Below are 26,950 nucleotides of genomic sequence, written 5' to 3' on the forward strand. Positions count from 1 at the left end.
TGTTTCTCATGATGCGATGGAAGGGTCTATGAAGAAGAATACGGAGCCACAAAAGTTAGTTTATTCAGGAAGGATTTCGATTGGAGCGTCCTACTTTTCAAGAGGCTCGGAAGCCTCCTGTCAAGAGGCTCGGAAGCCTCCTTTCAAGAGGCTCGGAAGCCTCCTTTCAAGAGGCTCGGAAGCCTCCTTTCAAAGAGCTCAGAAGCCTCCTTTCGAGAGAGCTCCGAAGCCTCCTTTCAAGAGGCTCAGAAGCCTCCTTTCAAGAGAGCTCGGAAGCCTCCTTTCAAGAGGCTTGAAGCCTCCTTTCAAGAGGCTCGGAAGCCTTCTTTCAAGAGGCTCAGAAGCCTCCTTTCAAAGAGGCTCGGAAGCCTCCTTTCAAGAGGCTCAGAAGCCTCCTTTCAAGAGCTCGGAAGCCTCCTTTCAAGAGGCTGGGAAGCCTCCTTTCAAGAGGCTCAGAAGCCTCCTTTCAAGAGGCCTCAGAAGCCTCCTTTCAAGAGGCCTCAGAAGCCTCCTTTCAAGAGGCTCGGGAAGCCTCCTTTCAAGAGGCTCGGAAGCCCCCCATTCAAGAGAGCTCAGAAGCCTCCTTTCAAGAAGCTCGGAAGCCTCCTTTCAAGAGGCTCGGAAGCCTCCTTTCAAGAGGCTCGGAAGCCTCCTTTCAAGAGGCTCGGAAGCCTCCTTTCAAGAGGCTCGGAAGCCTCCTTTCAAGAGGCTCGGAAGCCTCCTTTCAAGAGCCCGAGCAGCACAAGTCAGACAAAAATGGTTGCAGCAACTTGATTGTGACTGAATCCGGTCACATATGAGTTGCAGTGACTTATGTGGAATATGTGTGCTGCTAGGGAGGCTCGGAAGCCTCCTTTCAAGAGGCTCGGAAGCCTCCTTTCAAGAGGCTCGGAAGCCTCCTTTCAAGAGGCTCGGAAGCCTCCTTTCAAGAGGTTCGGAAGCCTCCTTTCAAGAGGCTCAGAGCCTCCTTTCAAGAGGCTCAAAGCCTCCTTTCAAGAGCTCAGAGCCTCCCTTTCAAGAGAGCTCGAAGCCTCCTTTTCAGAGAGGCCTCAAGCCTCCTTTCAAGAGGCTCGGAAGCCTCCTTTTCAAGAGGCTCAGAGCCTCCTTTTCAAGAGGCTCGGAAGCCTCCTTTTCTAGAGGCTCGGAAGCCTCCTTTTCAAGAGGCTCGGAAGCCTCCTTTTCAAGGGGCTCGGAAGCCTCCTTTTCAAGGGGCTCGGAAGCCTCCTTTTCAAGAGGCTCGGAAGCCTCCTTTTCAAGAGGCGGCACGGAAGCCTCCTTTTCAAGAGGCTCAGGCCTCCTTTTCAAGAGGCTCAGAGCCTCCTTTTCAAGAAGGCTCAGAAGCCTCCTTTTCAAGAAGGCTCAGAAGCCTCCTTTTCAGAGAGCTCGGCCTCCTTTTCAAGAGGCTCCAGAGCCTCCTTTTCAAGAGGCTCAGAGCCTCCTTTTCAAGAGGCTCAGAAGCCTCCTTTCAAGAGGCTCAGGCCTCCTTTTCAAGAGGCCTCAGAGCCTCCTTTTTAAGAGGCTCGGAAGCCTCCTTTTTAAGAGGCTCGGAAGCCTCCTTTTTAAGAGGCTCGGAAGCCTCCTTTTTAAGAGGCTCGGAAGCCTCCTTTTTAAGAGGCTCGGAAGCCTCCTTTTTAAGAGGCTCGGAAGCCTCCTTTCAAGAGGCTCGGAAGCCTCCTTTTCAAGAGGCGGCACGGAAGCCTCCTTCTCAAGAGGCCTCAGAAGCCTCCTTTTCAAGAAGCCTCAAGAGCCTCCCTTTTCAAGAGGCCTCAAGCCTCCTTTTCAAGAGGCTCAGAGCCTCCTTTCAAGAGGCTCAGAAGCCTCCTTTCAAGAGCTCAGAAGCCTCCTTTCAAGAGGCTCAAGCCTCCTTTTCAAGAGGCTCAAGCCTCCTTTTCAAGAGGCTCAAAGCCTCCTTTTCAAGAGCTCAGAAGCCTCCTTTTCAAGAGGCTCAGGCCTCCTTTTCAAGAGGCCTCGAAGCCTCCTTTTCAAGAGGCTCAGAAGCCTCCTTTTCAAGAGCTCAGAAGCCTCCTTTTCAAGAGCTCAGAAGCCTCCTTTTCAAGAAGGCTCAGAAGCCTCCTTTTCAAGAGCTCAGAGCCTCCTTTCAAGAGGCTCAGAGCCTCCTTTTCAAGAGGCTCAGGAAGCCTCCTTTTCAAGAGGCTCTGGCCTCCTTTTCAAGAGGCTCAGAAGCCTCCTTTCAAGAGGCTCAGAGCCTCCTTTTCAAGAGGCTCGGAAGCCTCCTTTTCAAGAGGCTCGAAAGTCTCCTTTTCAAGAGGTTGGGAAGCCTCCTTTTCAAGAGGCTCGGGAGCCTCCTTTTCAAGAGGCTCGGGAGCCTCCTTTTCAAGAGGCTCGGAAGCCTCCTTTTCAAGAGGCTCGGAAGCCTCCTTTTCAAGAGGCTCCAGAGCCTCCTTTTCAAGAGGCTCGGAAGCCTCCTTTTCAAGAAGGCTCAGAAGCCTCCTTTTCAAGAGGCTCAGAAGCCTCCTTTTCAAGAGGCTCAGAAGCCTCCTTTTCAAGAGGCTCAGAGCCTCCTTTTCAAGAGGCTCAGAAGCCTCCTTTCAAGAGGCTCAGAAGCCTCCTTTCAAGAGGCTCGAAGCCTCCTTTTCAAGAGGCTCCGGAAGCCTCCTTTCAAGAGGCTTAGAAGCCTCCTTTTCAAGAGGCTCGGAAGCCTCCTTTTCAAGAGGCTCGGAAGCCTCCTTTTCAAGAGGCTCGGAAGCCTCCTTTCAAGAGGCTCGGAAGCCTCCTTTCAAGAGGCTCGGAAGCCTCCTTTCAAGAGGCTCGGAAGTCTCCTTTCAAGAGGGCATTGGGCTGTGGACGATTTTCACTGTGAGGTGATTTGCTATTATTATTTTATTCGTTATTTTTTATATAGAGATCGTACAAACTGAATACTTTACACCTAGCTTAAGACAACGGACAGGACATATTACAAACAGTGGACCAATGGATACACTATGTCCAGGGTGTCGAGAATGTTTCCAACTCGAAAACATCCTATACCGGACCGAGGATCGGACTCGCCATTTCCGGATTTGCAATCCTATGGCAAGGCTACTGGAAACCCCATCGACAGTTACTTGCGCCATCAAGGTTCGATTCCTTCCCTTTAAACAAAGCCTACGTCAGAAAATATACAATTTATACTCACTCATGGGTCCCACAATTTACAATTTATACGCTCCAATAAAAACACTTGTGGCTCAGCGCTGCAAACATCAAAGTACAATAAAGCGCTTCGCGTGGTTGAATTAATTGCCTCGCTCCCAGGCAGCTCTCCATCCAGTTCGCGTAGCATCGAAGAAAATGAATCGAATACATGATAATTATGTTGTTTTCTGTATCCTTTCCACATTTCAGTATGCAGCACGGCCGTCACCGAAACGGACACCCCACTCGTCGTAAAGGACATCGTCAATAAAATGGTGCTGGAGGACAGTAAAATATTCGAAGTGGATTAGTGATAACTAGAGTAGCAGTTCAGCAGTAGTGGCACGACATAGTTCTAAAGTATACAGTGATAAAACCAATCGAGAAGTGTGTCGATTGAACCCCTTGTTGGAAACGAGTTAATGTTGGAAAGTTGAAAGTGATTAAACTGGCTGAAGTGGGGAGCTACACCAAGCGGGAGATCGTAAGCCAATCGAAAAGTGCCATTCCTAACTATAGAAAACTTATCCAGCAGCAGCCGGTAGCCAGCCCCAATCACGACGCCCAGCAAAAGTGACAGTGCGAAAAAGTGTTTGCCATTAGCCTAATCAAGTTTGTCGTGAAAATGTGGAATCGACTCTCGCCGACCAATTCCAATAAACTGATGCTCGACCATGGTAATCTTAGCAATATTAGATGCAATAATAATAGTAGTACCATCACCACCTCCAGCATCCCCAGCAGGACGGGTGCTGCGATTGCTAATTGCCCTCTGTGCCGCCGTCAGTCCTTCCATCATCGCTACCACCACCACCACAACCAATAAAACCAATAACTCCAATAATAACAACAACAGTAGTCGAAATTTCAATTCCACAACCACCACCTCCACCACCAAAAATACCACCACTAGCACCACCAGTAGTAGCAATAATAAGCCCAACAAAATTTTATCGATCGATATGGAAATCCGAATACAAAATAAGTGTATTTCAGCATAGCGGATCACTCTGGAGGGACCGGAACCCCCCTGGATGCAAGGCCCCCTCAAGGTGGCATTTCTGGGGGCCTCCGGCGTTGGTCGCACTAGTATTTTGCAGGTGAGTTCCTCAGCGGGCACCACGCAGACACGATACAGGCAATGACAGAATCAAATTATTCAAAATTCTATGAACCCCTGAGATTTGGTTGATATGAACAGTTTATTAAATTTGTTTGTTTATTTTTAAATCCTGAGGCCAATACAAATATTTAAAAAATATATGTGTGTGTGTGTCATCCTCTATTCCTCACCCAACTGGGGGCGGTGATCAAGTAGTACTACGAATAATTTGATCAGATCTCATGCTCCGTAATGGTGCCCTTTTTGTTACGAAGACCAGTACGTTAAAAAGGAATCACTTCTGAAGCATGAAAGGTTTCTTCAGAAAGTGTGGGGAATGGGATGTACTAGTTGTTCGTAACAGGTACAGCAAAACTTCACAAGGACGCCCTTATTCGTACTAACTACTCAGGAAGTAGAAGGTCGAGAAGAGCCACCGTTGCCAACTAAAGCGTGAACCGGATATCTGGGACTCCCACAATATCCGCGGCAATAGCAGCGAACGATGCCCTGTACGTATTTAGTGTTGAATTTTACGATTTTTTTTTTCAAGTTTATTAAGCAATGAAGAACGGATAGATAAAGAACAGTAATGTGCTAGCAGCTAGGGAAACAAAAATATTTTTTTAAAAATATAATGAATACTACAGTCAAGTTTGAAGTGTTAAATCAAGGGATCATCCATTCATGCAAATATCGCTATTTGGAATAGAAGTAATGTAAGAAATGTAACAAATACGAACGGTTAATAACAAAAATACAATATTAACAATAAATATAATGAATATTATGTCATGCCTTGTTTGCAAAGACATAGGATTGCAAATCAAAAGATGTTGAATTATATATTTGATCCGTTGCATGAGGATTGTTGATAGGACGCATTGTAGACCGTGGGGTTAGAATTTATATGAAGAAATCTCAAAAATGCAATATACAATATTTAATAAACAAGAGGAATAATTGGTCAACTGTAATGGATCGGAGTCGAAAGGAGTTGAAATAGAAAGCATGAAACGAGCTCACCATATATTCCATCGAAGTGCATAGTATATATACGAATTCCATGATCTTCTTCGTTCCCCTTGCTTGTTTTGTTGGATATCTGAATGGGATCAATTCACTGATGACGGGCAAAATCATGCACCACCGAAAGCCTCAGGAAATCAACGAAACTCGCAATGTCAAACTAAAATTAACTCGCGAAGCTGTGCTCATCGAGATTAAATGGATTCCGATCATATCACTTGGTATTTAAGGACCATAAAATCACTTTCGGATGAAATTCCCCACGCGAAAACATAATATTAAAGATTATTATTGTTTTCACAAATATTTAAAAAATATATAAATATATTCCCAAACATTATATTTTGAGGGAGCAACAAAAATAATCGGAAATGTTGAGGATTTTTAAAACATTGTTTAATAAATCCGAGAAGTGTTATGATTTTTTTTAATTTTAGTATTTTTTATAATCCCCCCTTCACCTATCGGAGACTAGAAAAAACATATTTTTTGTTAAATATTTGTAACGGCCATAAAACTTAATAATAAGCATGCATATTTTCCGAGTCTATCGAAAAAACCTCAAAATGAGCATAACTTTTGATATTTCTATCCTATTTGTCAGGTGCAATTAAACTCTATTGTATTTAACAATTAAAATGTCAGCAATGTAGGATAATGCTCCATACTGTTCTACGTAGTTTACGGGTCAACTATCTCTTGTAAAAAAGTGTTTCTGAAAGGAACCGATTTATTTTCAATAATGCGCATTTCACTTTTAGCAACAAAACCAATGTCCTTCCTCGTACAACAAAGTTGTACCGAAAGATAATAGTCAAAAAAGGACTTTTTTTTAAAAAGGCTCGGAGACCTATAGTGTTATATAATAATCGTCTCAGCTTGAATAACTGAGTCTGTCTATCCGTGTGCAAAAAGTCAGTCTGTTGTACTATTGGACAGCACTCCTTAGTCTTATCGTTGATGTACTCATAAAACATCTAATACTTCGCAGTCTACTCGGTCTAGTCCCCGATGGCCTACTCCGACAGAGGATTTCCTGGCGTAGAAGTTTCTCTGAAACCGACGCCAACCAGCCAAGTGCCGAAGTCAGTTCTGCGATTCCGGTGAAGCAGGGCGTCCGGTTCACTGGTGCCCTGACAATCCGTAAATGGTTCTCGTCAAGCTTTATGCTGCCAATTATCCGGTAGCGTGAACCGCGCTTGAAAATCGCTACCACAACCAGAAGCTCATCGTCAAGTCATACCTGGAATCTTCAGGATTGAGCTGATGCGGAAGGAGAGTTTCGAAGCGATGAGCCAGCTAATCAGCGACTTTGAGAAAAAAATCTAGATGTTGCAGGGGGCAGAATACCGACGGCTGCTGGAGCACGATTATGCACGACACTGCAATATGGCTATTAAGACGATTAAACACAAGCTGATTGAGTGTCAACGAGTGACGGTAGCGTGGATACACCTTCCAAGGATGTTAACAATGATCATTGACAACAGTATATTTTCATTCGATTTTGGGAGTCATCGCACAACTCCAAGGAAGTATCCGTCTACCGAAATGTGATAGACTTCCTGAAGAACCACTGTGCGGTTCTTCAATCAGTTGGATGGAGTAAACCCGTCTGCCTCAATATCAAGAAGCCAAAGCTATGCGTCAGCCATTCTTCTAAGTCCAGTGGTCGGTGTTGCTTTTGTTCGTAACCATTTCATCTTGTGTCTTCATGCAAGCGATTTCTGAAGCTTAAGATCTCGGAGCGCTACGATGCAGTTCGGAGAAATGGCTTGTGTATGAACTGCTTATCGTCAGGTCATTTTGTCCGGAACTGCAGTAAAGGTTCGTGTCGTCAAGATCTATCAACATAAACCAAGACCTCCACACGCCAAGTTCTACTCTGTACTCTCCATGACCAATATGAGGATCTGCGATGTCAGCGGAAGCTCGATGCTTTCTAGAGCACTGCTCGATTCCTGCTCGCAGTATTGTTTTGTTACATCCGACTTTTGTCGATGCATGAAGCTTGAAGAGTTCCCGAATTATTCTCCGGTGAAGGGCGTCGGTAATACGGGAAGTGTGTCGAAGAAAGCTGTGAGCGGAACAATCAGCCCACGTTTCGATAGCATTTCGGGTTTCGAGGAAGTTATGCGGTTTAACGTCCTGTCGAAGTTGACAATTCCACTCCCATGTTAAGGGTTCGAAACTTGCCAGTGGAATCTGCCGGATAGCATCGTATTAGCTGATCCTGAGTTCTACCACACGTTGGACATCGATATGGTAATCGGCCTGCTGCAGGAAGGAAGGTACAGGCTCAGCGATAACGGTGCAACATTCCCAAACACCGTTTTCGGTTGGGTTGTATTTTTTCCATGTCCGACCGTCAAGAACAGCGTACTCGTTTCTGGGATCTCGAGAGCTGTCATCTAGCCAGCACCTATTCCGTGCATGTGAGGAGTTGTTGAAGAAAACCACTACCCGTGACTTGGATGGTCGTTTCATCTTGAATCTGCCTAGGAAAGACTGCGTAATCGGTCGGCATTGTAGCCGACGTAGCAATCCAATCCAAATCCAATCCAAATCCAATCCAAATCCAATCCAAATCCAATCCAAATCCAATCCAAATCCAATCCAAATCCAATCCAAATCCAATCCAAATCCAATCCAAATCCAATCCAAATCCAATCCAAATCCAATCCAAATCCAATCCAAATCTAATCCAAACCAATCTCAATCCAAATCCAATCCAAATCCAATCCAAATCCAATCCAAATCAACCCAAATCAATACAAATCAATCCAAATCAATCCAAATCAATCCAAATCAATCCAAATCCAATCCAAATCAATCCAAACCAATCAAATCAATCCAAATCAATACAAATCAATCAAATCCAATCCAAATCAATCCAAATCAATCCAAATCCAATCCAAATCAATCCAAATCAATCAAATCAATCCAAATCAATCAAATCAATCCAAATCCAATCCAAATCAATCAAATCAATCCAAATCAATCCAAATCAATCCAAATCCAATCCAAATCCAATCCAAATCAATCCAAATCAATCCAAACCAATCCAAATAAAATCCAAATCAATCAAATCAATCCAAATCAATCCAAATCAATCCAAATCAATCCAAATCAATCCAAATCCAATCCAAATCAATCCAAATCCAATCCAAATCCAATCCAAATCCAATCTAAATCCAATCCAAATCCAATCCAAATCCAATCCAAATCCAATCCAATTCCATTTTATGTCCATTCCAAATCCAATTCAAATTTAAATCCATTTCAAATCCGTATCCAATCCAAATCCATTTAACAAAACCAACCTAGATCCGTTTAAAATCCAATTCAAATCCAAGCCAAATCCAATCTAAATCCAATCCAAATCCAATCCAAATCCATTTTATTTCCATTCCAAATCCAATTCAAATTTAAATCCATTTCAAATCCGTATCCAATCCAAATCCATTTAACAAAACCAACCTAGATCCGTTTAAAATCCAATTCAAATCCAATCCAAATCGTTTTCAATTTTTGAATACGAAATCAAAATCTGGGAGTCTCACGCTCCTCTTCAATCTTTCTGTGCGGTGCACAACGTCACGAATTAGACGGAAACGGACCCAACAATGTGCGGTGCACAACGTCATAAACGGAAACGGGAAACGGATTCTTCCTTCCGGGGGTGCAGTCAAAATTTTGCTACTGGCTAACACTCAACAGGCCAGAGAACAACATGTAATCCATGTGCAAGGCGAACCGATATCCACGAAAGATTACCGGAAGGGTCTTATAATGGATCGGCTCGCTGGGATACAATGTTGTTTCTTGTTGAGGCTCCAGCAGCGGGGATCTTGACTGAGGAAAGCAACAGATTGTCCGTGTGCAGTCGAAACGGTGTCCACATCAGATTACCACTGGTGAGGTCTAATGTGGATCGTATCGAACGGACAATTCTTGACTGTTTGATTCCTCCAACGATGCTCCGATGAGCGGCAGAACGGGTGGACTGTATGGTAGTGGATCAGCAGCAGCAATCGGTTCTCTTGCAGCAGCGCAGTAGAAACTGGATCTGGATGGTGGTCTGGTAGCAGAATAAAACTCCGGGTTCGCTTTTCCTCTCGATGTATATTCGTTGACAGTCAAATACAAAATTCAAAATTCTGCACGAAAGTGCCTGGTTATTTATAGTTAAATTGTTTGAATGTGTGTGTGTCAGATGGACATTAAACTAATCTCCAAGCTCCACCCATTACCATGGCAACGCCAATACAACAAAACCTAACTGTTCCTGGTGGGCAGAGCTTGCTTTGTTAATTGCAAGATTGAATTCAAATTTATTTTTTGTTTTCGATTTAAGGGAAAGGTACTATTTTAATGTACATCTATAGACTAAACTAATCATAGGTTCGAATCAATTATCGCAAATTTCATACATATAGATAACACACAAAAGTATAAACAAAAATTACACGTTCGGAACCGAACACTTTCTTCTATTGAATAGGAATCCAAAATGTTCCTTTTTCACATTTCATCTTAAGGGTCCTTTTGCCCCCTTCTCTTCGGGAGTCCTCATGCTCCTCTTCAATCTTTCTTTTATTGAATAGGAATCCAAAAATGTTCCTATTTCCACATTTCATCTTGAGGGTCCTCTTGCCCCCTTCTCTTCGGGAGTCCTCATGCTCCTCTTCAATTTTTCTTTTATTGAATAGGAATCCAAATGTTCCTATTTCCACATTTCATTCTGGGGGTCCTCTTGCCCCCTTTTCTCCAGGAGACCTCATGCTCCTCTTCAATATTTCTTTTATTGAATAGGAATCCAAAATGTTCCTATTTCCACATTTCATCCTGAGGGTCCTCTTGCCCCCTTCTCTTCAGGAGACCTAATGCTCCTCTTCAATCTTTCATTTATTTTGTAGAATACCACTTACCTATTAGTAAAAAAACGTAACACCAAGGAGCTTTCGCTGCGCCAATTGTCGTAACTTTTTATTAAACTTACCACTTCGGATGGAAATCAAACGATTATCATCCGCACGAAAAAACTGAGACGTGCTACTGCCTCTAAAATAGCCAACAGAATGACCCAGAAGCTCGCTCTCTGCTTCTTCATTCGTAGTCTGAGTTCCAGACCATGAACGACACTTGAAACCGACCGAAAATCGTTCCACTCTTTCATGCACACACATACCCAATCTACGTTCTCTTCTTTCAATTCGACCAAAAACCATCGCAATGAAAATTCAAACAATGCTTTCCCTGTCTCACAGCCTACATGCAATTCATTCCAAATACATTAATAGCTCTCACTCCTGCTTGTGCAACCTGCGTAATCGAGACGGGTCGTCGTGAGTGGCTGAAACACGATCAGCGCAATCTTTTTTTCAACACAGTTACAAGTAACTCAGCGTTCTCAGCCAGACCATCATAATCATTCATACTTCCAGCTTGATGACAATGATGACCATGCACAGAAAGAATAATCTAACCATTTATTTTATTTTTTTCGAACTGTAACATTTATCTACTACAGAAATGATCACTGGCGTCGAAAATCCCGAAGAAGGAAAACGGCTGGTCGAAGACACAATTGCCCTCACAGACTCCGCTGGGTTCACACTAAGCAAGTTGAGCCCCAACTGTGAAAAGGTGCTAAGTGAGTTGAATCCTGATCGTCGTATCCATCGAGCGGAATTTGAAATGGATTCCTCGCCTCCAGTATCAATTGTGGAAACGTTGTGCCTTGTCTGGTGCACCAAAACTTCCGCTTCACCATGCCCGAGTGGAATACAACTTCGGTGGTTACAAAACGAGTTGTGATTTCCGACGCGTCCAAGCCTTCAGATCCATTACGTCTAATAGGTCCAGTCATCACCGAAGCTAACATTTTTATCCAGATACTGTGGAAGATGGCACTGAACTGGGATGACTCGCTCCCAAAAGACCCTCAAGCCATATGGTTGGACAACAGACGGAACCATAGTTCTCTCGAAACCATTAGCATTCCACGATGGGTTGGGTATAACCCAAGAGTGTGTCTTTCGCGAGGAATATCAGCCACTCTGGCTCAACGGACCTGTTTGGTTGCACCAAGGTCAAAGCATCTGGCCTGCAACTTCTGATGTCAGCGTTGAACAGATTGATCCAGTCTCTCCTGAAAAACGGAAATCTGCTCTGTCCTGCCACTGCGAGTCATTACAACCAAGCGCAATATTCTTGCCACGGTCGACACTATTTTCTCTCGTTAGACTGGTGGCTTTATTACGTCGATTCCGTCACAACTCGTAAAGAACGAACCAAGCCTCCAGGAAACTCGGCTACATCAGCACCCAAGAATACGAGATGCTCTACTGCTTCTAATTCACCTATCCGCAAAGAAGAACCCAAGTAACATTTTAAATTTTATAACGTTCTTGAAGACCATAATTTACTCTACAAGAGTATTATAAAACCAGTATAAAACCAAAATGTCACTAGGGAATGCTTTCTCCAGGAGATTTCAAGTCTGATGAAAGGATCCTCTAGAATATAATCACTCCACCCCATACTACAAGATGGTACACTCCACGTTGGCGGCTGGCTCCGGAATTCAACTGTTTCGCAAAATCGGAAGCATCCAATGATCATTGATCCACGTAATCTTTTCGCCACGTTGGTAATCCGCCATTACCACGTGAAATTGTTTCATTCCGGACAACAAGTCGTCATCGAAAGCGCCAGAGGAAGACTCTGGGTCCCCAACATTTGAAAATTGGTGCGTACAGTTCTTCACAAATGGGTTACCTGCTCCCGGGTGAGACCAAGATGTTTAGAACAGCTGATGGTCGAACTGTCACCAGGAAGGGTAACACCGGCACCGCCATTCCTGAAAGTCAGTGTGGATTACTGCGGCCCGTTTTTGGTTTCCTACCCTCATTGCAGAAGTGCTCCGATGCGGTATTCGTAACAAAGGCAGTTTATGTTGAATTAGTCTTTGATCTCACAACTGAGGCGTTTTTGGCAGCACTAAAACACTTCACCGCCCGGCGAGAACGACCGGTTCTCATAATCTGTGACATTGGCAACACCGCAAATGGGGAAATTGGATTTAAGTACATCCCAGCAAGGTAGCCAAACTTTGGTGGTCTGTGGGAAGCCGCCGTGAAGTGCTTCAAGCACGCTATTAAGAAGGTCATCGGAACTCGGACGCTATTTGGTTTTCCTTTCCTTTCACAAACTGAATCTCCAAGTTGTAACGCTGTAGGTTTAACAGCATGTGCTGTAACCGCTTCGGAGCCGACAATAGTGGCTTCTTGAAAACATTCACCAACGGTTTATGGTCCGTCCTTACGATCGTCCTCGGGTTACCCACAATAATCGAATCGAACGCACGAGAAGAAAATAGCGAGAAGCTCTTTTTCTATTTGTGCGTAATTCTTTTCTGTTGATGTTAAGGTACGAGACGCGTAACCGATCACTCCATGAGATTGGAAAACAGCTGTGCCCAAGCCAAAAGAACTCGCATCACACTCGATTATCAGGGGTTGAGTAACATCATAATACTGCAAAGAACGAGTATCCGCTACCAAAGACTTGACACGGGTGAACTCCTCTTCTTCCTTGCCTGTCCAAACCCAAGATTCTTTGTCTGAAATTAGTCGTCTCAAAACCACAAAATTGGAACTCAAATTTGGAATGAAACGACCATTCCTATGATTCGTTGAAGTTCCTTCTTGCCTTGGGGCCTGGAATAGTTTTTGATAGTTTCCACCTTACTCTGATCTGGTTGTACTCCTCGAGTAGTCAGTACGTGCCCGTAGAACTTGACAGATGTCATAAATAGCTTCAGCTTGTTCCTGTTTAGCTTCACATTGTGTTCCTCCAAACGAACGAGAAGTTTCTTCAGACGGTCGTTGTGGCTCTTCAACGCTTCTTGCAGATTATTTCCAGTACCAAAAATCAAAACGTCATCAGCAATGCACTCTATGCCCTCGATATCCTGAATCACTTCCTGAAGTTTCATCTGAAAAATTTCAGGTGCGGGTGCGATGCCGAAAGGTAATCGAGTCCAGCGAAACCTTCCAAAGGGAGTCCAAAATGTGGTGAGAAGACTGCTGGGATGATCCAAAACCACATGCCAGAAACCCTTTTTGGCATCCACCGTGGAGAACACCTTCGCTTTTCCGAGCTCCGGCAATATTTCGTCGATCGTAGTAAACTGAAAGTTTGGTCGCTCAAGAGCCTTGTTCTGCTGAATCGGATACAAACAAATACGAATTGAATCCGACTCTATACCGCCACGCTTGACTAAAGCGATTTTACTGACCCAATCCGTGTGTTGTGTCTCTTTGACTGTGAGAAGGGAGAAGCACAAAGTGAGTAGTGAGACGTCCCACTTCTCACTCCTCATTTCTCACTTCTCGCTGTAAAATGTGAGTAGTGAGATGTCTCACTACTCACTTCGCACTACTCACTTTTCACAGTGAGAAGTGAGAAATGAGAAAAGAGAAGTGAGGAGTGAGACGTATTACTTCTCTTTCTTCATTTTTCATTTCTCACTGTAAAAAGTGAAAAGCGTGACGTTAGTAGTGAGTAGAGGTGTGCGTCGCAGCACCACGCCGCCACCGCCGACAGTTTTTGGCACGCCGCCGCCGCCGACATTTTTGCATCGGCGCGCCGCCGTTTAAAATTAGTCACGCCGCTGATCTATAATTTTCCACGCCGATTCAAATTTTAAGTGGAAACTCCGAAGATTCACTGCATTTTTCGTATAATTACCTGATAGATCTCTACAACATTACGTTGAAACTCCAGAGAATTTTTCGTGAAGATACCAATTATTTACATAAAAATTCCATACAATATCTTGTTTAAATTTCATTTTTTAGCTGTAATTATTTTAATTTTTAATTGATCCTTATCTCGATATATACTAGTTTTAGTTTATATAGATTAGTTCCTTGGCGAATTGAACTAGTGCGAGCTCTAGTTTACATAAGTTATGAATACCTACATCGATAAAAAGTGGAAAACATATTAGTCGGTTATTATGGTTACCAGTGGTTTTTTGGTCGTGATGTTATGGATCTCGGGTATGAGATATGATTGCTAACGTTGCGTTCGGTGACGACGATCAATAGGAGAAAAACCTAAGCATACTAATGACTGTCATGACCAATGCCAAGCCTGCTATTGAGTCTCTGTTGAGTATTCTTTGAAATTCACACAGTAAATTGTGACTGGTAAAATAGATGGGGCCTCCAGAAGCCTTGCAAGGAAAGGCGTAGGATTGCCAATCCGGAGATGGCGAGTTTATTCTCGGTCCGGTCTAGGATGTTTTCGGGTTGGAAACATTCTCGACTCCCTGAGCATAGTGTATCCATTGTACTTGCCACACAAGATACATACTCATGCAATGGCCGCAATAGAAAATCTTTCAATTGATAACTGAGGAAATGCTAATAGGATACTAAGTTGAAAAGCAGGCCAAGTTCCAGTTGGAATGTAGAGCCATTGAAGAAGAAGAAATTGAAGAAGAAAAAAGAAGAAGAAGAAAAGAGATGCTTTAACGTTGACTTTCTCCAATTTAGATTAATTAAGACGGTTAGTCTTTAATCCTTTATTAGAGTGATTTTTTTCGCAGGAGAAGTTCATCACTAAAGACGGCTAGTTTGGCATAGCCAACTTGAAAACATCGGAAAAATGCTCGAATGCTGGTAATTTGGCCGAAAAAGCCGTTTGCCCTTACAGGTTGTCTGGCCGAAACGATCGTTCTCCAAAAATGCTATTTAGCAGAAAAAGTTTTTTGAAAGAATGGGCCATATGGTCAAAAATGTCATTTGGTCCAACGGGGTCATACGGCCAAATTTGAATGACTGAACCTAGTACTGAACGGGTAATATGGTCAGAAATGGCCACTTGTTTAGCGAAATAGTCTTTTCGTCAATTGACAATTGAACAAAATTCCGTGGCTTCTCTATTTTGAAGTCGATACTGGACTTAGGCCAAAAGACATCTAGCCAGGTACCATTTAGCAAAGAGTTTCGCGGAAACTTTTTTATTATTATTTTCTTTATTAACTTGACTTTCAGCCCAAGGCTGGCTCGTCTCGTAAATCACGGAAACTGTTATCGGATCAAAACTGATTTGACCGAAAATTTAGTTTGGCCGAAAGCGATGTACAACCAAAAGGAATATTTGATCCTAACAGGTCTTTTGGCCGAAAATGCCGTTCGGATGAAAAAGTCATTTGACCGAATATACATCATTTGACCAAAAATACCATTTGGTAAAAAATGTCATTTGGCAGAAAGAACCATTTGGGCCAAAAATGTCCTTACTGCAATTTTCTTTGGAAAGTGTCGTTCGGCTGAATTGATCGTTTTGCTAAAAAAGACGTTTAGCCGAATAGGTCATTTGACAGAAAATGCCGTTCGGCCAGAAGGGTTGTTTTGCAGAAGGTACATTTTCGGGCCAAATTACCATTCCTACCAAACGACATTTTCGGTCAAATGATCTATTTGGCAAAAAAACGATTTTTTCGACCAAATTACCAGTTCGGCTGAATGTGTCAAACTACATTTTTGGTCATACCATTTTTGACTTGGTAACAGTTTCGGATAAACGTTCAATTCGGCTTAATGGGATTTTGTGTTGACTTAAAAGTAGAGAGGTTACGAAATTTCGTTCAACGGTCGTTTGACAAAAGGCCTTTTCAACATAAATGTCATTAGGCCAAACGGGTGGATATTTTGGACTTGATTACCCATTCAGTTATTGACATTTGGCCGTATGACCTGTTATGGCCAAAACGATATTTTCGGACAAATGACCCATTCTGTCAAACGACCATATCGGCCAAAAAATGACTAAAATAAATACTCCACCTAAACAATTAGAAAATTACCATAAAAAAATAGAAAATTGCCAATAAAGAAATCAGGGTATGAGCAATAAATAAATATAAAATTTCCACAAATAAAACAAAATTTCCATAAACAATCAAAAAATTTCCACAAAACAAAAATAAATCAGCACTTTTAAAAGCAAAAATTGCAATTATAAAAGAAGAATTTTCCATAAAAAAAATAAAATGTTCCACGAAAAAAATACAAAATTTTCATGAATAAATCAATATTAGCAATAAAAAATTACAAAATTTTCCACAAAATTAATATATTTTTCCCATAAAAAAATAAAAATTTTACGCAAAATGATCAATAAAGAACAATAAAAAATAAGAAAATGTTTATAAAGAAATATAAAAAAAGCATTCAAACTGTTTTTTTTTCATAGATGACCCCTTCTTTAAAAGCGTTCAAAGTTCATGTAAAATTTCATCAGCTTTATTGCTTTCTTGTATTTTTTATGGAAATTTTCATATTTTTTCATTGCTCTTTATTGATCATTTTGTGTAAAATTTTATTTTTTTTATGGGAAAAATATATTAATTTTGTGGAAAATTTTGTAATTGTTTATTGCTAATATTGATTTATTTATGGAAATTTCGTATTTTTTTCGTGGAACATTTTCATTTCTTTATGGAAAATTCTTCTTTTATAATTGCTATTTTTGCTTTTAAAAGTGCTTATTTATTTTTGTTTTGTGGAAAACTCTTAATTGTTTATGGAAGTTTGGTTTTATTTGTTGAAATTTTATATTTATTTATTGCTCATATCCTGATTTCTTTATTGGCAATTTCCTAATTGTTTATGGAAAATTTCTAATTTTTAATGGAAATTTTATTTTGCTGCCCCAAAAAATTCTGTCAAACGACCATATGGGCTGATGACCCATTCGGCCATACGACCTGTTGGGGAAATCGACTTTTTCGGCAAAACTACCAGTTCGGACATACGGCTTTCGGCCAATGGAATTTCACAATAATTTCTTATGGACAGTACACTAGTCGTTCGATAACTGCAAGATGTTTTCGTTTCAGTTAGCTAATGGCGTTCGATAAACAAATCAAACAATTGTAAGACGTCGTCAAAATAGAAGTGCATCTGATTGTTCACCGCTATGCAGCTATCATCGACTTTGGCATCGTTTTGAAGCTCAGCTGTCCGATAACTGATGTAACTTTCGAAATGCAATTAAAAGCATTGCAGTTGAATGACTTTCAGTTATCGAACGTCTACTGTACAAAGAATTTCTCGTAGAAATCCAATAATTCTGAACAATTTTTTGTTGAAACATTTTGAACAATCCTCCGCGGAAATTCTAAAGAAGTTTCCGTTAAACTTATGGAGAATTTCTCCTGAACATTCCAGAGATTTTTTTCGAAAACTCCTTAGAGTCTTCCGCAGAAATTGTTAAGAATTGACTGTTTTATCGTCTTTATTATTCTAGACTGAGAAAGCCAACGGTAAAACACCCATTCTACCAGCCGCACTGTATTACAATTATCATTAATTTTCTGTGCAAATTTGGAAGAATACTCAACAGAAACTCAACAGGAACTTTTCATAAATTTCCGTAGAAGTTAAAAACATTTTTTGTGAAAATTCTGAAGTTTCTCATAAATATTGCGACAAATTTTCTGCTGAAATTCCAAGCAATTTAACTTGGGAATTCAGAAGAGCTTGGTAATTTTAAAGTTTTCTCGAAACTTCAAACAATCCGAAAATATTTTTCAAACTTTGGAAAAAGTTAGAGATTTTTCTGGAGAAGTTCATTAGATTTTTTATGCGGAATTCAAAAGATTCTTCTTTTGATGTCTTGAAAATATCCCGAAAAAATGCAAAAAAAAACCAACTTAATAAAAAATCACCACGCCGATTCACGCCGCCGGCTCAATTGGCTTTCGGCGTGACGCCGAAAACGCCGCCGCTGCCGACCAAAATTCTGGCAAACGCCGCCGCCGACGAAAATTGGACCAGCGCACACCTCTAGTAGTGAGACATCTCACTACTCACTTTGCGTTTCTCACTTTCGACAGCGAGAAGTGATAAATGAGGAATGATAAGTGAGACTCTGGAAGGAATGAGAAGTGAGAATCTGGAAAGAATGAGAAGTGACACTCCTCATTTATTCGGCCAAACGACCCATTCAGCTAAACGACCCATTCGGCCAAACGACCCTTTCGGCCAAACGACCCTTTCGGCCAAACGACCCTTTCGACCAAACGACCCTTTCGGCTAAATGACCCTTTCGGCCAAACGACCCTTTCGGCCAAATGACTTTCGGCCAGATGGGTTTCGGCCTAATGGTCTGTTCGACCTAGTGGCATTCGGCCAAATGGCTTTCGGCCGAATGGGTTTCGGCCAAATGACCCTTCCTCCTAGTTCACATCATTACGATGTTTAAGCACCATCATGATCAATTAAATTCATCACTTCATAGATTTTACGTAGGCCAACAGCAAACAATATCGTTGGTATTGCCCGGGCTATGGAAATAGCAACTTCGTCCATTTTTCGCAGATTCAAACGAACTAGAGGCTCTCCCAGACCTAAGCGATTTCATCGCCGCGACGGCGAAAACTAGTCGCCGCGATTCTATCGTTGGGTCGCCGCAGGCAGTGTTTTATTTACGCTTCCATACCAACGACGACAGAATCGCTGTCGCCAAGCGATAGAATCGCGTCGCGTGTGTTTGGGGGAACTTTAAATGTTGAACTTCTGGTCAAACGAATGTTAGGGTTTGGCAAAATTTAAATTTGCATTATTCTTAACTCCAGAAAATAAGCTAAATATCAACTGTCGTGCAAGGCATCTTTTGAATCCGGAGGCTACTTTGGATTTTTGATTTTCTCAAAAAAAAAAACTAAGCGGGAAAAATACAAAAGTTGAAACAGAAAGTTGTCATACAACTATCAACACGAAACCAAAATGATAATGGCAATTTGAGAGTTTTTTACGTTACAATTATTGGTTCAAAATGTCCAAGGTAGCACCGATTTGTCAAAAGAACCCTCGAACGATGGTTCTTTAAATTATTTAACAAAGTCAAGATTTTTTCCTTGCTCCGATTAGCTGATGAATTAAAGGTTTCTGTTTGAATTTTTCTTTGGCTTTTATCGGTGAGTACATACGCACTAAGCTCAAAGTAGAAGGGAGCAATCGAAAGCAAAGAAAAATAGAACTGAAAGATATCGTAAGCAATCGTCAAGTATGAAATTTTTGCTTAATAAAAGGTGAAAGTGTGCAGAGGCCATCAGAGAACAATATTGATTGAAATCGCTGGTGTTTTGCCTAACCCAAAAACGGCTTGGATAGCGTGGGAACAATAATCCTTCAACAAGAAATCAGAATCTTAGAATCAGACGACATATGATCATTCGGGAAAAAAATTAATATATTTTCTCTAAACTACGCTGAAAACATTGTTGTTGTGAAAAGATTTTTCTTTATTTGTTAGTATAAACTAAAAGCCAGCTACCGTGATAAAACCCGTGGAATAAAATGTTTTTACATATATGTTATTTGAAGAAGATTCATCGTAACAAATTTTATTGAAATGTAAAATAGATATTGAAAATCACTTAGATCAAACTGTAAAATTTTACATGAAATGAAAAACAAATCACGCAAATGAGGCATTCCACGGGGGCATGTCAGTCGATCCTGAGCGACCATTTCGAAAATATTTGAAACTCTGCACAGTTTTTCAATTTCATCTAAATCGTCATTTTTCGATATCAAATCTTCATATTGAGTCACGACTAACTTTTCAAAAGGGTGTATGTGAAAATTGTTCAAAAATATTTAAAAAGCTGCACAGCAAAAACGGAATGTTCGATTGTTATGATTTTTTCAGCAAAGTTAGACAACTAAATGGTGATTCTTAAGAAAATGTGCACAGTAAAAAAAAAATTTTTTTGCCTTTAAAAATATCATTTTGTCACAAAACTCAAATATCTCAAAACCCTATCTTTTTTCGAACGTAATTTTTTAGGAAAACGGTCCATTATATTAGCTATCTACCATAAAAATTTGGTGATGGTAAACTAATAAACAAAAAAGTTATGACATTTCAAACATTTCACAATTTTCACATTTAGTAAAAAATATTTTATTTCGAGAATTGCAGTTTGATGCAGATTTTATTGTTAAGGGACGTGATTTAAACAAGTTGTTTTCATGATATTTTGATTTAATTATTCACAGCATCTATAAGAAACTTAGACACGATCCAGTGTTGTGATCAAAAGTATTGATAGTGTCATAATTTTCATTGCACGTGACTGGCGAAAAATTCTTTTAATAGTGTTGAAACCTGTTGATAATAACGTTGATAGAAACATATCAGAAATGTTATTTTTAAGACAAAAGCTGCAAAATCAAAGATTTATATACTCGTGTACGTCTATAGTTTACCTGCAAAAAATTAGCTCTTAGAAAATAGACTTTATGATCGGGAGGAAACGGGTATCTTCAACAACAACAAATGCATGATAGGTACATACCATGACAATGTTCACGAAAAAGCAAAAAATTACTACTACTAAGGTTGTTAAAGATCTTATAGTAATTTTTTTCTTCAGTCAAGCAAATGACACCAAACTAGTCAGTAAAAACTTAAAAGTGATTTTGTTTATTGAAATATTACGAACAACATGAGTAGCCGCTTTCTCAACTGTTGTAGGCCGTTTGATGGAAAAAAGTGTTCAAAAGAGTTACGAAATCTCACCGAAAGCACCATAGATAAACTGAAAGCGACTGGTTATGCTCCAATGTCCACATTGAATACAAATTTACGCATTTGCACGTCCTGCCGTCTAAACGTTGACAAAAGAGCAATCTGTATATCATCGGTTGAGCAGAGCGCAGGAAGTTCGAAAGCGACAGCAACTGAGGAATTGCCAGATGTATCGACAACAACTGAGGAATTACCAGAAGTATTAAGTGCTGAGAGCCTTGCCACCGTACCATCAGCGAAATCTGTTTCAACAAATCAATCGGAAGATGAGTGTATCCAAAAGGTCAACATCGAACGCTTTAACGAGGGCATAGCTGGGATAAAAGTGACTCCGATTAAATGGAGTAAGATGGACTACGTTTATTACCCGGAGAAAAAATACCGTGAAATAAACGAAGCTGTACGAAGAAACCTCTTCAAATTAGGACCTGATGATGTGGAAAATACAGACTACGATGAGGTACAGGTAATTATAAATATGAAGGAAAGGTTCTCGAATGCAGCCACGACAAGGAAAGAAAAATTATTGATTTTGTCGATGCTGCCAAGTTCGTGGTCTATTCAGGATGCCATTGATGAGTTCAAAACCAATAGAAATACAGTAAAAGAGGCAAAACAATTGAAGAATAACTGTCTTTCAACCAAAATACTAGGTCTAGTACTGCATTAACAGATGAGACAAAAGAAATAGTAGTTCAATATTTTGAAGATGATGAAGTTAGTCGAGCTATGCCTGGTCAAAAAGATTATGTATCAGTAAAAAAAGATGGAAAGCGTCAAGCAATCCAAAAACGATTAATGATGACGACTTTGAAAGAAGCGTACACACGCTTCAAGGAAATTCACGATAATATTAAAATAGGTTTTTCCTCATTTGCAAGCCTTCGGCCAAGGCAATGTAAGCTTCTTTCCAATTCAGGAACACATAATGTGTGTGTGCACAACCCATGAGAATATTAATCTTATTTTACATAGTTTGAAAAGAATCAATTTAACAAAGGATATTAAAATGTTAACTGGTAGTCTTTTGTGTGAAAATACAACATCAAATTGCTATCTACGATCTTGTTCGGATTGTCCAGATTCTTCATCATTGGAAAATACTTTATTCGCTGAGTTTGAAGAAAAATATATTGATCAGTTATCATTTGAGCAATGGGTGACCACGGATAGGTGTGACATAGAAACTATTGTAAAACCTGTAGATGAGTTTGTGTCATATTTTTGCTTGAAATTAGAAAGTTTAATCCTCACGATTGCATTAAAACAGAACAATCCAGCTTTTTAAAAATACGAAAAATACATTACAAAATGGTGAATTTTTAGTCATTTGTGATTTTTCTGAAAATTACAGCTTTGTATTGCAAGATGAAGTGCAGTCCCATCACTGGAACGTACAACAAGCTACAATTCATCCATTCGTTATTTATTTTAATGGAAGTACGCAAATTGAACACTTAAGTTTTATTATAATTTCCGAAGATTTAAGACACGATTCAGTATCCGTAAACTTGTTCATTGAAAAATGATTAACTTTTTACGCGTTGATAAGCATAAAGAAGTCAAAAAGATATATTTCATGTCTGATGGAGCAGCGTCGCAGTACAAAAATCGTAAGAATTTTCGAGCCTATGTCAATTTAAATCAATGTACGGAATTGATGCAGAATGGCATTTTTTGCTACATCACATGGCAAAGGTCCTTGTGATGCTATTGGAGGAACAATAAAGCGCATGGCCACAAGAGCAAGTTTAGCCAAAGAACGTGAGCATCCAATTAAAACTGCGAAAGAACTTTTTGATTGGGCAAATCGTAGAAAAGAAAAAGATTTAACCAAATTATCATTTTGTTTTACTACTACTGAAGAGTACGAAATAAAGGCTTCAGAGCTCAGCGAGCAATTTAATAACGCGAAAACGATCCAAGGAACCCAAAAATTTCACTGTTTCATTCCATTGTCGGAAAATAAAATTAAAGCAAAACTATACTCAAACTGTGCTGATAATAATTCAAAAGTGTTCGATATTTTAAAAATTTGAATAAAAATAAATAAAAATAAGTATTAATAAACTGTTTTCATAATATCATAACCCATACCAAAATTCAAACCCAAAACTCTTAGAGTTTCTATAACAACATTGTGTAACTGCCACATTTAATTTAATACTTAGGATAATATTAATTCATTTTTATTTATTTATACATATAATATTTATACATATAATATACATAATATCGATAAATACATAAATATGGAATATCATACAAACAACTTGTTTAACTCACGCAAGGCCCTTAACAATAAAATCAGCATCAAACTGCGACTCTTGAAAAAAAAACACGGAAATTTTTTTGTTTACTATATGTGAAAATTGTGAAATGTTTGAAATGTCATAACTTTTTGTTTATTAGTTTACCATCACCAAATTTTTATGGTAGATAGCTAATATAATGGACCGTTTTCCTAAAAAAATACGTTCGAAAAAAGATAGGGTTTTGAGATATTTGAGTTTTTGTGACAAAATGATATTTTTAAAGGAAAAAATTTTTTTTACTTTGCACATTTTCTTAAGAATCACCATTTAGTTGTCTAACTTTGCTGAAAAAATCATAACAATCGAACATTCCGTTTTTGCTGTGCAGCTTTTAAATATTTTTGAACAATTTTCACATACACCCTTTTGAAAAGTTAGTCGTGACTCAATATGAAGATTTGATATCGAAAAATGACGATTTAGATGAAATTGAAAAACTGTGCAAAGTTTCAACTCAATAGAAAATCATGAATTAAAAATTTTCTTAAATTTTGATGCTGTTGCTTGGAATCGCTCAAATGTACTGCGGCCCGCTTCAAAATTGCTTTGCGGCCCTAGATAGTAAGCTTGCTGGGGACCACTGTTTTATATAGAAGTAATAACAAACAATTTTGAGCCTTAACTTGTCTCTATTCGGTAGGTATAGCATTCCACTTTAGGTATTTAGTGCTTCACACACCAACCCATGACCGATGTAAAAATGTAATTTATCACTCAAAGCAATGCACCTCTGTGACGGTAACCCTTTCCACCTCAATTAATCACCACTCGACATTAGCCGTGATTCCTGAACGCGGCGGTCGCAGTGCATTGTCAGTTCATGCAGTGCACTAGCGCTTGTCGCACACGCTCCCTATAGTCAATTCCCGATTCCCATCCGAGCGAGCTAACCGTGTTTCAAATTCTATTTGCAGCAATTTTTCAAGCATGACTTCCCGAAGACTCACGTTCGCACCAGCCGTCGGTCGGTGTACCGCAGCTGTCTGGTATGCGACACATGCATCCGGGAGCTGATGGTGATCGATGTGCCACCGCAGAGACGCTTTCCCGTCGACAATCTCGCTGAGTGGAACAACGGCCACCCGCTGGGGCTCCGCACGGTGCACACCTACGTGCTCGTGTACGACATGGGCAATCTCGAGACGTTCCAGGTGAGTCACTGACTGCTCCACACAGGGGGAACGTAATGTCCTTTGCTGTTGTTTTCCTGGGAAACGCCAGTGCGGTGCGCATTCCCGTCACGTAATGAGAATAAATGGAGCCATGGCAAAGGCGAATAACTTTCGCTTTATTTCGTATTTCCGTTGCAGTACTGCCGCAGCATGCGTGATCAAATTCTAGAAAGCTTTAATCATCGTGATTTTAAAATTATGGTTGTGGGCAACAAGCTCGATCTGGTATCGGAAACCATTCCGCACACTCAGGTGGGTTGTTGTGCTTTAAAACCCTGTAAAGGATGTACAAATAACAATTTTGTATCATATTTTCTTCAACAGGAATTAAAGGATATCTCTACTTTGGTCCGCAAGCACTGGCGCTGCGGTTACGTCGAATGTTCCGCAAAGTAAGTATCGGGTCGGTTCGATTAGAAGAAGATTTCTTTGAATTAATCAATCTACGATTTGACCAACATTTGAAACGCTGGACAACTCGACGACTTGAGGAATAGATGCTTGGAAACAAGTTTAAAAATAATCAATGTGGTCGAAGGTGAACATTTTCTTTTTCGACCATCAGTTGAGTGTTCAATGTGCTGCGAAACCAAGAGTTGTTACTCCTTGGTTCATCGTAACAGTTATGAACTGCACAAGTGTCAAGGAATTATTGACGCCTTCAAAATCATATTTATGTTATGAATTATTGGATATTTTTGAAAATAAATAATAAAATTACTTAAAGTCCATCTCAAGTAAAATTTCAAGTTTTATAACGCTCTTGAAGACCATAATTTACTCTTCAACAGTGTTATAAAACCAGCATAAAACCAAAATGTTACTAGGGATTTGTCTCAAAATGATCAACAGTTCTTAATAAATGTATTATGAAATTTAGCAAAAAACACAAAAGCACATTCGACGCGTCACGATTAACGATTTCAGGATTTTGAGGGATTTGAGAGATAATGAAATGTTTGAACTCATTTATGCACTGACCTGAACGAGATTAAAAATTCGACGTTCGCCGAAACGAAACTCAGCAAACTTAATTCAAATCGAATTCAATCCGAATTCAATAAAAACCCAACCCAAATCCAATCCAAATGCACCCCAAATCCAATCAAAATCCAATTCAAATCCAATCCTAATCCATTCCAAATCCAATCCAAATCCAATCCAAATCCAATCCAAATCCAATCCAAATCCAATCCAATCCAAACCAATTCAAACCAATCCAAACCAATCCAAACCAATCCAAACCAATTCAAACCAATCAAACCAATCCAAACCAATCCAAACCAATCCAAACCAATCCAAACCAATCCAAACCAATCCAAACCAATCCAAACCAATCCAAATCAGTTCCAAACCAATCCAAACCAATCCAAACCAATCCAAACCAATCCAAACCAATCCAACCAATCCAAACCAATCCAAACCAATCCAAACCAACCAAACCAATCCAACCAATCCAAACCAATCCAAACCGATCCAAACCAATCCCAAACCAATCCAAACCAATCCAAACCAATCCAAACCAATCCAAACCAATCCAAACCAATCCAAACCAATCCAAACCAATCCAAACCAACCAGAACCAATCCAAACCAATCCAAACCAATCCAAACACAACCAATCCAATCCAAACCAATCCAAACCAATCCAAACCAACCAAACCAATCCAAACCAATCCAAACCAACCCAAACCAATCCAAACCAATCCAAACCAATCCAAACCAACCAAACCAATCCAAACCAATCCAAACCAACCAAACCAATCCAAACCAATCCAAACCAATCCAAACCAATCCAAACCAATCCAAACCAATCCAAACCAATCCAAACCAATCCAAACCAACCAAACCAATCCAAACCAATCCAAACCAATCCAAACCAACCAAACCAAACCAACCAAACCAATCCAAACCAATCCAAACCAACCAAACCAATCCAAACCAATCCAAACCAATCCAAACCAATCCAAACCAACCAAACCAATCCAAACCAATCCAACCAAACCAACCCAAACCAATCCAAACCAACCAAACCATCCAAACCAATCCAAACCAATCCAAACCAATCCAAACCAATCCAAACCAATCCAAACCAATCCAAACCAACCAGAACCAACCAAACCAACCAAACCAACCAAACCAACCAAACCAATCCAAACCAACCAAACCAATCCAAACCAATCCAAACCAATCCAAACCAACCAAACCAATCCAAACCAATCCAAACCAATCCAACCAATCCAAACCAATCCAAACCAATCCAAACCAACCAAACCAATCCAAACCAATCCAAACCAATCCAAACCAATCCAAACCAATCCAAACCAACCAAACCAATCCAAACCAACCAAACCAATCCAAACCAATCCAAATCCAATCCAAACCAATCCAAACCAACCAAACCAATCCAAACCAATCCAAACCAATCCAACCAATCCAAACCAATCCAAACCAATCCAAACCAACCAAACCAATCCAACCAATCCAAACCAATCCAAACCAATCCAAACCAATCCAACCAACCAAACCAATCCAAACCCAATCCAAACCAATCCAAACCAATCCAACCAAACC

General features: G+C 40.2%; 1 protein-coding gene across 1 annotated transcript; it reads left to right on the forward strand.

The window, feature by feature from the left end:
* Positions 1 to 2,963: 2,963 nt before the first annotated feature.
* LOC134203237 (ras-like protein family member 10B) lies at positions 2,964 to 24,773 on the forward strand. Its single transcript, XM_062678117.1, has 6 exons — positions 2,964 to 3,081; positions 3,349 to 3,440; positions 4,140 to 4,238; positions 24,120 to 24,356; positions 24,516 to 24,629; positions 24,702 to 24,773. Exons 1-6 carry the CDS (start codon positions 2,964 to 2,966, stop codon positions 24,771 to 24,773), a joined length of 732 nt encoding a protein of 243 aa, XP_062534101.1.
* The last annotated feature ends 2,177 nt before the right edge of the window (positions 24,774 to 26,950 follow it).

This window comes from Armigeres subalbatus, unplaced genomic scaffold (assembly GCF_024139115.2).
Source record: "Armigeres subalbatus isolate Guangzhou_Male unplaced genomic scaffold, GZ_Asu_2 Contig171, whole genome shotgun sequence".
NCBI lineage: Eukaryota > Metazoa > Arthropoda > Insecta > Diptera > Culicidae > Armigeres > Armigeres subalbatus.

What these genes read in the sequence shown, in the direction of transcription:
- LOC134203237 (XM_062678117.1), top strand. Translation starts at nt 2,964, where the DNA reads ATGTTTCCAACTCGAAAACATCCTATACCGGACCGAGGATCGGACTCG. An exon ending in CAGTTACTTGCGCCATCAAG is followed by an intron (nt 3,082 to 3,348) that starts GTTCGATTCCTT and finishes TCCACATTTCAG; the next exon opens with TATGCAGCACGGCCGTCACC. An exon ending in GTCGCACTAGTATTTTGCAG is followed by an intron (nt 4,239 to 24,119) that starts GTGAGTTCCTCA and finishes TTCTATTTGCAG; the next exon opens with CAATTTTTCAAGCATGACTT.